We start from the raw sequence: 11,276 nt of genomic DNA on the forward strand, positions 1-11,276 counted from the left end.
GAGGGGCCGCTGTGGATGTTGTGTTTTTGGACATTGCAAAAGCATTTGACACTGTCCCTCATAGACATCTACTGGGTAAATTAAGGACTATAGGTTTAGAAAGTATAGTTTGTAATTGGATTGAGAATTGGCTCAAGGATCGTATCCAGAGCGTTGTGGTCAATGATTCCTACTCTGAACGGTCCCCGGTTATAAGTGGTGTACCCCAGGGTTCCGTGCTGGGACCACTATTATTCAACTTATTTATTAATGATATAGAGGGTGGTATTAATAGCACGATTTCTATTATTGCAGCTGACACCAAGCTATGATGACACCAAGCTATGTTCAGTTTATTGAAGATGTTTGTGAATTGCAAGCGGATTTAAACAAACTAAGTGTTTGGGCATCCACTTGGCAAATTAAGTTTAATGTAGATAAATGTAAAGTTATGCATCGGGTTACCAACAACCTGCATGCATCATATGTCCCTGAGGGAGCTACACTGGGGGATTCACTTGTTGAGAAGGATCTGGGTGTACTTTTAGATCATAAACTGAATAACAGCATGCAATGTCAATAAGCTGCTTCAAAGGCCAGCAAGATATTGTCGTGTATTAAAAGGGGAATGGACTCGCGGGACAGAGAGGTAATATTACCACTTTAGAAAGCATTAGTGAGGCCTCATCTAGAATATGCAGTTCATTTCTGGGCTCCAGTTCATAGGAAGGATGCCCTGGAGTTGGAAAAAAATACAAAGAAAAGCAACGAAGCTAATAAGGGTCATGGAGAATCTAAGCTATGAGGAAAGATTAAAAAAAAAAAAATCTATTTAGCCTGGAAAAAAGACGACTAAGGGGGTCATTATTAACTTATATAAATATATTAATGGCACATAAAAAAAAATATGGTGAAATCCTGTTCCATGTAAAACCCCCTCAAAAAACAAGGGGGCACTCCCTCCGTCTGGAGAAAAATAGGTTCAATCTTCAGAGGCGATAAGCCTTCTTTACTGTGAATCTATGGAATAGTCTACCACAGGAGCTGGTCACAGCAGGGACAGTAGAAGGCTTTAAAAAATGCTTAGATAATTTCCTAGAACAATAAAATATAACCTCTTATGTGTATACATTTTTCCCTTCCCTTTTCCCATCCCTTGGTTGAACTTGATGTTATGACCTATTTTAGATTTATGCTAATTAAATTCTTAATGCCCAACTGGGCGTGTTTTTACTTTTACCAAGTGGGTGTTGTGGAGAGAAGTGTATGACGCTGACCAATCAGCATCATACACTTCTTTCCATTCTTGTACTCAGCGCATAGTGATCCTGTGTGGTTCACTATGTGCTGTCATATACTCACACATTTACGTTACTGAAGTGTCTTGACAGTGAAGAGACATGACCTCCACCCAGGACGTGATGTCAATTCACAATCCCGACACTTCGGTAACGTTTGTGTGGTACTTACAGCACAACAAGCGTAATCTCGCGAGATCACGCTGTAAATGACAGTTTACTGAGTGGGTGTCGGCTGCATGTTACAGCTGACACTCCGCTGCATTGGGCGGAATCAAAGATCACTTTATTTTCGCCCTTTTAACCAGTTGGATTCCACGGTCAATCGATCAAAGCTGTTAAAATAAAGGGGTGGAATGAACGTGATCGAGGGTTGCCGATGGTTGTTTTGGCAGCTTGGGGGCCTGCGGCAGCGCTTCATTGGAGACTGCCAGTATAGCGATATATTACAATACATTAGTATTGCAGTATATCATGCAAGTGATCCAACGATCGCTAGTTCAAGACCCCTAAGGGGACTAATTAAAAAAAGTAAAATACAGTTAAATAAAGTTGTTTTTTTATTGTACAAATAAAATAGTTTTAAAGTAAAACAAAACTCCTCTTTTCCCATTTTTTTCCCTAAAGTAATGTTAAAATAATTAAAATTAACATTACTGGTATGGCTGCATCCGTAAAAGTCCAAACTATTACAATATAACGTTATTAAACCCTTCCGGTGAACTCCGTAATTTTTTTTATAAATGCCTAAATAAATACCTTAGCTCCCCAAATAAAATTAAATAAAAAGTGATCAAAAAGTCGCATGTACCCCAAAATGGTACCAATAAAAACTCTAGCTTTCCCCCGCAACAAATAAGCTCTCATACCTCTCAATCAACGGGAAAAAAAAGTTATTCTCAGAATGTGGCAACAAAAAACTATTTTTTTTTTAACAAATAGTTTTCTCTTTATAAAGTTGTAAAACATATAAACAACTACATCATTTTGGTATCTCCAAAATCATATTGACTCATACAATGAAGTTAACATGCTATTTTTACTGCTTGATGTACAGTACACGGTAAATACGAAACCCAAAAAACAAAGGTGAAACCACAGTTTTTTTCCAATTCCACTTCAAAGAATTTTTTTTTCAGTTTCCTAGTACAATATATGGGCTATTAAATAATGCTGGGAAAAACTACAACTTGTCCTGCAAAAACAAGCCCTCATACGGCTATGTCAACGGAAAAATAAAAAAGTTATGGCTTTTGGAAGGCACGGAGAAAAACAAAAATGTAAATCCGAACATAGCCTTAAAATATTATCACTATAATATTATGAAAATTGTTGCAATGTTTATTCTTGTAACAGGTATTTGCTATAGATACGAGGCACTAAAAGGATAGTGAATCTGTGAAATGCAAATTGGATTAGATGTTGTCTATACTTATAGATAGATCGATAGGTGGCCATAATGTACAGAACAAGACTGCCACCAACACAATAACAAGTAAAATTAGATTTTCTTATCAGAATAGAAACATGCTAATTACTATTATTAAAGTTTCTCATTGTACATGCTTTTTTTTTTTTACCACTTTACCTTCAGCTCCTTGGACTTTTTAGATGGAAATAGATTAGTAAGTGGGAAGGAACAGCTGCATTGCTTTGCTTTTATAGTGATCTATGCTTGGTTTGGGTCAGTGTCCTGCCAGTAGGTTCTGTCTTGATCCCACAAGCACAGCCAGGATAAAATGACTAAAGGATCATCATTTCATAGGATTAGTTAAAGCCATGGCTTTTGAGAAAATAGGGAAGCTAGGGTGGGAAGGAAAGTGTGCACTAAAAAGCAGAACGTGTAAGTGAGAAATGAGAGAACGATCAAGTCCAAGTCCTGCTGTGTAAGAAGAATGTTTTCAACAAAGGGAATTATCAAGTTAAGCCGATTTCCTCTTGATTATTATAAAGAAGTGAGGACAAAGACAGAAAAAAAGTGAAATGAAAACAGAATCAGACTTAGAAAGACCATACATTCAGCTGTGTATAAGCATGCATAAAATAATTTCTCCCAAAAAATAGCTTAACACAAAATTTATTTACTAATTGTAAAACAGTTTTAATCTTCAAAAAGTATTTTAAATAATTACATTTTTACAAAGAGAGGTTACACAAACTATTGGGTGGCCTGTAATGCACTAATGATTAGTATGCGTCAGGGCAAGAATCCCTTATTGAAAGGGTAAGGGGCCCTCTAGGCTCAGACAGAGGTGAGAAAAAGACAGGGGAATAAAAGAGTTTCCCTTGATTGATCGCCTGTATGTCATGACCAATAAAACTAAACAATCTTCAAACAAATGATGAGCCACAGAGTAACTACTCAAATTAAAGGCAGGAGGTCACAGGTTAAGTGTGTGCAACCACCCAAGGTGTGTGTATATATGACAGCAATGCTACTAACCCTTTTAAACATACTGCCAGTCGAAGAGAAAAAATAAATTTGAGAGGATGAAACCAATGTAAATTCAGCATCATACTGCCTGTTAGGCCACTTTCACATGACAGTATTTTTGTCAGTATTTTGCATTAGTGTTAGAAGCCAAAACGAAGAGAAGAAAATTAATAGAAAATGCATAATGAAAATTTACAAAAAACTGGTGCAAAATACTGACTAGACTACTGCCGTGTGAAACCAAGCTTTTTCACACGTGTATTGGTAAATGTTCATAATACAGATCCGCAATACAGATGTATTACAGATCAAATTGAATTTAGAGAAAACAGCCTCTTATTTTTAGCCGTTTTTGAAGCTGAAAACATTTTTGGAGCTGTTTTTCAATTAACACAATGAAAAACAGCTCCAAAAACGTCTCAAGAAGCTTTTAAAAATGGTGGCATAGAAACATGCCACGTCTGAACGAAACACAGTTTTTCTCATTGAATTTAATGGGCAGATATTTGTAGTTGTTTACCTACCGTTTTTCAGGCGTATGAGTATGCCCTAAATAGGAGAGCTCTGTTTTTCTAACTAGCTGTGTGCAGCACCACTTGGGGGTGGCTAACTGCATATGGATTTATGCAGCTATAATTAAATTTTATTGGGGCTGTATAAACTGGTGAGACGTGAGCTCCCTCTAGTAGTAGCTGCAAATTCTTATTGTGACTGTGTCTTGGCAAATAGTTGATATCCAGGCCCTGTCCTCCACCCCATAGTGGTTTGCAGAATAAAGCTAGCATGTAATTTTTATCGCACGGTGAACGCTGCAAAAACAATGGAGAAATCAAGTTTTTTTTTCCCATTGCACCCCATAAAGAATTTTTTCCCAGTATGTACATTATATGGTACAATGGATGGTGCTGTGAAAAACTATAAATTGTCCCACAAAAAACAAGCCCTTATACGGCTATATTGGCAGAAAAATTTAAAAGTTATGGCTTTTGGAAGGTTGGGAGGAGAAAGCAAAAATGAAAATCCAAAAAATGGCTGCGGAGGGAATAGGTTAACTACAGTTTCTGGAAGCATGGAAATGTAAATAATGAATGCTTCACTTACTAATTTACGTTATCATACGGTGTATAAGGAAAATACAACATGTGGTAGAATGCATACTTAGAAGTATTTACATAAAAAGGCAATTTTTAGTATGAATCTAAATGTACCGATTCACAGGTTATTAACCTACATGACCAAACTTACGATAACCCGTAGAGTGTAATAGACAATACATGTGCTGTATTAAAGAGGCTCTGTCACCAGATTATAAGTGCCCTATCTCCTACATAATGTGATCGGCGCTGTAATGTAGATAACAACAGTGGTTTTTATTTTGAAAAACGATCAATTTTGAGCAAGTTATGAGCAATTTTAGATTTATGCTAATTAGTTTAATAGACAACTGGTCGTGTTTTTACTTTTTACCAACTGGGCATTGTAAAGAGAAGTGTATGACACTGACCAATTAATTATAGTTTATTTCCTGTATATTGATATTGTCCTAAACAAATTAAGAGTTCATAAGTCCAAAGACTTCTTTTTCCTTTAAGGTATTACTTGTAACCCGTCATGGGAAAAAAACTGCTAAATATCTAAAGCTAAATGAATTATATAGAGTGTAGCAATGAAGCTAATTCAACAGGCTTACACAACAATACTACTTTAATGATATACGCTAGAATAGTTTCAGAATAAAATGATTCATTGAGATTTGTCAAGACTATAAAAATATATATTTAAATGAGAAAACTATAAAGCTTTAAATGTTTGACCTCTCTACTTCAACCAGTGTTGACTCAAGAAAAGTTAATCAAAAAGGCAAAATCTTTTATGTCAATAGGAGGTAAATAGGATAATTACAGAATCACTGACACAAAGAGCAATCAAGTTTCCTGCTAGATCAACATGACCCAATGTTTAGATAATCTCAACTATATGACCTTTAGCTATAGAACCAAAATGTTTGATTATTTTTGAAGACATAAATGCCAAGACTTTCATTTAGGTTCTCTTTTTCTTAATTTTTGCATGGATTTTGCCTTAAAATCGTCTGTCATTTTACTTTTTAAAGTAGTAAAGCTACTTGGCAGTGATAAGGGAGAATAGGATAGACAATAATGTAGCTCCTTTAAAATCTTAAAATAATAATCTAAAAAATAAGAGTAGAAACAAGAGGTTGGTGGATTTATATTCAGGTATGTTTCTTTTTTTCCATTAGAGAAATGTTTGACTTAATTTTTGACATTAACTTTTTACATTAACTTTTCAGGTGACTTTTGAGAATAGGCTGCCATATGTGTGTATATGAGGAATAACACTATTTCTGGCCATTATTTAACTTTTATATGGCATTTTTGTTAGAAGTTTTTCCCTCTGCAGGCTCTATCTCTTAGGGTATGTGCACACATGATATAGAAAACACCTGAAAATACAGAGCTGTTTTAAAGGGAAAACAGCTCCTGATTTTAAGACGTTTTTGAAGCCACTCGCGATATTCGCTGCGTTTTCGTTTTTTTACGGACATTTTTGGAGCTGTTTTTCTATAGTCAATTAGAAACGGCTCCAAAAAAGTCCCAAGAAGTGACATGCAATTCTTTTTTGTGGGCGTCTTTTTACGCCGTATTTCCCATTTAAATCAATGGGCAGATGTTTGTAGGCATTCTGCTTCTGTTTTTTCAGGCATTTTTTGAGGTGTAAATGCCCCGAAATACACCTGAAAACACTCCGTGTGAACATGCCCTAATTCTCAGTTTTCCCTGAGCTAGAGGGCGACGCGTAACTTCTATCATGTCTGCCATGCACTGCACACATAGGGAAGAGAACATCCTGCTCTCATATCTCTATCTATCCACATATAGAAGCTGCAGTAGAATGGAGGACATCATACAGTAGTAATGCGCAATGTTCCTGTGAATCCAGCACTGGGGGAGCTATAACACTTTCTAGGAAGCTGCTGCAGCGTCTCTGTGTGTGTCTCTCTCCCTCTCTCTTTTTCACTCTGCCCCTGCTCCCTCTTCTCCCCTTCATAGCCCTCCATAGGCATCTGTAACCTGATACGGCAGTGAGTTGATAGTCTTTCTCTCCTTGAGAAGATAGAAAAAGTAATAAATTCAGAGTGAATGAACAGCTAGAAGGGGGGAGCCTGATAAGTAGAGAAAGTGGCATTTTTCGTAAATAAGAAATATTGTAATGTTTATCATATTTGCTTGTACTATTGATTTATGTAAAGCTTGTTGAAACTTAGTGACCAGGTTATTTATAATGTTCACTAACATGTATTGGTTTATTTATATGTTATGTTTATAGCGTGATTATGTTTGCAAGTCAGTTGTACTTGACTACCTTATTAATCAATTTCTACCTTACTGTTTACAGTTCTACGAGCTCAATTCTTGTCTATGGAAAAGTCAGGGGAATGGTGGCAATTCACAACCACGATACTTACAGTATACAGGCAGAGAAGGGTGCCAATTCGCCGCGGTGATCAACCACTTTGGGTTCCAGATCAAGATTTAGCATGTGACTGTCTCCGGGTGCAAGTGGGCAAGTCTTACCTGATTATTGGAAATGATGAGGAGTCTCCAGATCCAGCAAGATTGATCTTAGATAAAAATAGCCTTGCACTTCCATGGCGTGATGTTTGGGCACACAAACTAAGACGATTTCAGCAGCAAGATCGCCATGGAAAATGCAGGGTGGGATAATTAAATCTTGTAGCGCTACAAATGAAGATTAGTATACATTATCTCAGAACAACATCTCATTTAGATTGAAACAATAATGATGGCCTGCTAACTGCAATTATTGCTACCTCTATATTACAATACTTGTCTACTGGAAAATTCAGCCTAATACAAATAGTCTTAAGGACTATTTTATTATATGTTTGTAGGAAAAAAATATGCTGCTTTTGTCTTCTTTGCTGTTTGAAATACAAATTATACTTTGTGTGATGGTGTGAAAACCTTACTGCCTCTGTTTTTTAATCTGTCTTCTCAAAAATCATACCACTAAAAACGAAACAATGACTAGTTTCCAGATAAAGTTACCCATGATTATAAACTCAGCATAAACATATTCATCTACCAGCTAATTTTTTTTTACTTCTAATAAATGACCATGTATATTAACCGATAATACACATTATACCAAGCTACAGATTTCTGGATGTTTAAAACATGCAATCTGTTTGATCTATTCCTGGGACTGTGCATCTGCTGAAAGTACCCCAATCCCTATTGAAAACGTGCACTGTACGTAGTGGCCTGTTTGATCAAGAGTCACCGCCTGCACACATCCAGGATCTCTCTAAGCTGCCATATATGTGTTTACCTAGTAATTTACATACAGCACACATTTTGAAAGAGGCCCAAATTTGTGTTTATCATCCGCTGAGATTTTTACTACAAGGGCATCTAATAAGGGGTCAATTCGGTGACATATTCCCTTTATGTAAGTAACTATAAATTACTCTGAAATGTGTACTAAATAAAAAAACACAAAAAAAAAACACACAAGGTAATTAAAGTAACAAGTTTTAAGTTACTTAAAAAAAGAGAATAATAATAAAAAATGCTGCACATTATGCATAGTAAATTTCCTGCCCATGTAGCTGTGCCTGCAGAGAAATAGGCTAAATAAAATCGTCTTTTACAACTGGCATTAAACCTGGCATCAAACTTTACACAACTGGCATTAAGCCTGTTTTTCCTTAATTGCATTTGAGTGAATCTGCTCAAGGGACCTGCCTTCCATACATTTCTTCAGACATTGCAGCTTCACTACAGCCCTTCCCAGATCTTTCACATAATAATATCCCATCCCAGTACATTGGCTCTGCGGTGTAAAAATCAGAAGCAACTCAAATTGTGACTGGCAGAGGGAGATGAAGAGGGTTTGGGAAGGTTCAGCCCAGCATACTAAGGGACCAAGTGCACCATCCATCAAGATATTCATTATGACAAGCACTTCCTGCTTATTATTTAGGAAGCTGTCAAATACATATTAAAAACAGCTGAACTTTGAACAGAAAGTCTTCACACAGTTAATACGCATGAAGATTTAGGAGCTCATGGATGTTTTCATTTTTGGCAAGAGGTGCTCTTTAAGCTGAGACACAACATCCCACCTACATCTATAGGGCCTGTAATTAGTTTTAAGCCACTACGAATTAAATATAATTGCTTTTATTGTATTTTCCCTGATACCTATATCAGTAATAGTGTGGTTAATAACCCTATAGTATAAAATGACACGTTTTATTAATGTATGTTGATGATACACACACTATATGGACAAAAGTATTGGGAAAGACCTCTTTATCATTAAATTCAGGAGTTCATGCAGTTCAATTGTCACAGGTGAATAAAATCAATCATCTAGCCATGCAGTCATTGACAAAAATTGGTGAAAGAATGTGTCCTTTAAATAGCTCGAGCTCGAGCGTGGTATTATATTATGATGCCACGTTGCAACAAGTCAGTTTGCGGAATTGTTTCCCTCCTAAATATACCATGATCAACTGTGAGTGGTATTATTGTAAAGTGGAAGCGTTTAGGAACCACAGCAACTCAGACATGAAGTGGCAAACCACGTAAAGTTAAAAACCCGTCCAGTGCTGAGGTGCATAGGGCATAAAAGTCGCCAACACTGAGCTGACTGAATAACTGCAGGGTTCCAAACCTCCTTTGACATTAACCCCTTAGTGACGACCAATTCGCCTTTTCACGGTGGTCACTAAGGGGCCTCAGGCTTCTTTCACACTGGCGTTACTATCGGTTTACCTCTCTTCTGTCAGAAGAAGAGAGGATCGATACATTAAACGGAAAGCAACGGTTCTGTTAGAATTACCATTGATTTCAATGGTAATTCTTTTGTATCAGTTGCTTTCCATTTGTCTCCGTTCGCTAGGTTTATGTTTTTTTGAATGGAAAAAAAAGTATTGCAGACTGCACTTTTGTTTCCGTTCAAAAAAACGGAAACCTAACGAAGCGAGACAAACGGAAAGCAACTGAAACAAAAGAATTACCATTGCTTTCCGTTTAGTATATTGATCCTCCCTTCCTCTGACGTAAACTGATAGTAACGGTAGTGTGAACTTAGCCTTAGGCTAGGCCGCCACCTTTTCACGGCAGCCTACACCCGTGCAGGATGGAGCGGGTGCTCGGCTGTCTGATGACAGGTGGGCTCCTGCTTCGACGGTAGCACTTAGTACTTAGATCGCGGCAGTTTAACCCGTTAAATGCTGCGGTCAATAGCGGCCGCATCAGTTAACTTGTTTAGGTGTTTTTATTGTGCAAAAGTAGTAAAACATAAAAACCTACATATATGTGGTATCGTCATAATCGTATCGGCCCATAGAATAACGGTAACATGTTATTTACGCCGCACGATAAACTGCTTCATTTAAACCGCATAGAATTATGGTGGAATTGCTGTTTTTTTTTCTATTCCCACCAAAAAAAAAGTTAATAAAAGTTAAACAAAAAATGATATCTACCACAAAATGGTGCCATTAAAAAACACAACTAATCATGCAAAAAAAGTCCTCATACAGCTATGTCGACGAAAAAATATAAATCTATAGCTCTTTAAATGCGACGATGGAAAAACAAAAAAATTTGCCTAGTCATTAACTCCTTAAGGACGCAGCCTAGTTTTGGCCTTAAGGCTCAGAGCCCATTTTTCAAATCTGACATATTTTAATTTTATGCGATAATAACTTCGGAATGCTTAAGCCTATCCAAGGGATTCTGAGATTATTTTCTCATGAGACATTGGGCTTTATGTTAGTGGTAAAATTTTGCCGATATATTCAGTGTTTATTTGTGAAAAATAGCAAAATTTAGAGAAAATTTGGAAAAAATCGAATTTTTCTGAATTTAAATGTATCTGCTTGTAAAACAGATGGTTATACCACCCAAAATAGTACTAGTTAATATTTCCCATATGTCTACTATATGTTGGCATCATTTTTTGAACATCCTTTTATTTTTCTAGGACGTTACAAGGCTTAGAACATAAGCAGCAATTTTCTCATATTTACAATAACATTTCAAAAGCCTCTTTTTTTAGGGACCTATAGATTAGAAACCCCTATAAAACACCTCATTTAAGAAACTAGACCCCTCAAAGTATTCAAAACAGCATTTAGAAAGTTTATTAACCCTTTAGGTGTTTCACAGGAATTTAAAGCAACGTAGAGGTGAAATTTACAAATATCTTTTTTTTTTGTCAGAAAATCCTTTTTATTCAATTTTTTTTCTGTAAAACAGAAGGTTTTACCAGGGAAAGACAACTCAATACTTATTGCGAAGATTCTGCAGTTTTTAGAAATATCCCACATGTGGCCCTAGTGTGCTAATGGACTGAAGCACAGGCCTCTGAATGAAAGGAGCACCTAGTGGATATTGAGGCCTCCTTTTTATTAGGCCCCATGTCCAGTTTAAAGAGGTCTTGTGGTGCCAAAACAGTGGAAACCCTCCATAAGTGATCCTAATTGGCAAACTACACCTCTCAAGGAA

At 36.6% G+C, this 11,276-nt stretch overlaps 1 protein-coding gene across 1 annotated transcript in view; it reads left to right on the top strand.

Annotated features, from left to right (window-relative positions):
• The window catches only part of LOC142661479 (netrin-1-like), a 116,278-nt gene extending 108,623 nt beyond the window's left edge, over positions 1-7,655 (top strand). The window contains exon 7 of the mRNA XM_075838875.1: positions 7,129-7,655. Coding sequence (XP_075694990.1) covers positions 7,129-7,457 — 329 coding nt within the window. The 3' untranslated portion in view covers positions 7,458-7,655. The remainder of the gene's footprint in view (positions 1-7,128) is intronic.
• The last annotated feature ends 3,621 nt before the right edge of the window (positions 7,656-11,276 follow it).

The sequence above is a fragment of the Rhinoderma darwinii genome, chromosome 10 (genome assembly GCF_050947455.1).
Source record: "Rhinoderma darwinii isolate aRhiDar2 chromosome 10, aRhiDar2.hap1, whole genome shotgun sequence".
NCBI lineage: Eukaryota > Metazoa > Chordata > Amphibia > Anura > Rhinodermatidae > Rhinoderma > Rhinoderma darwinii.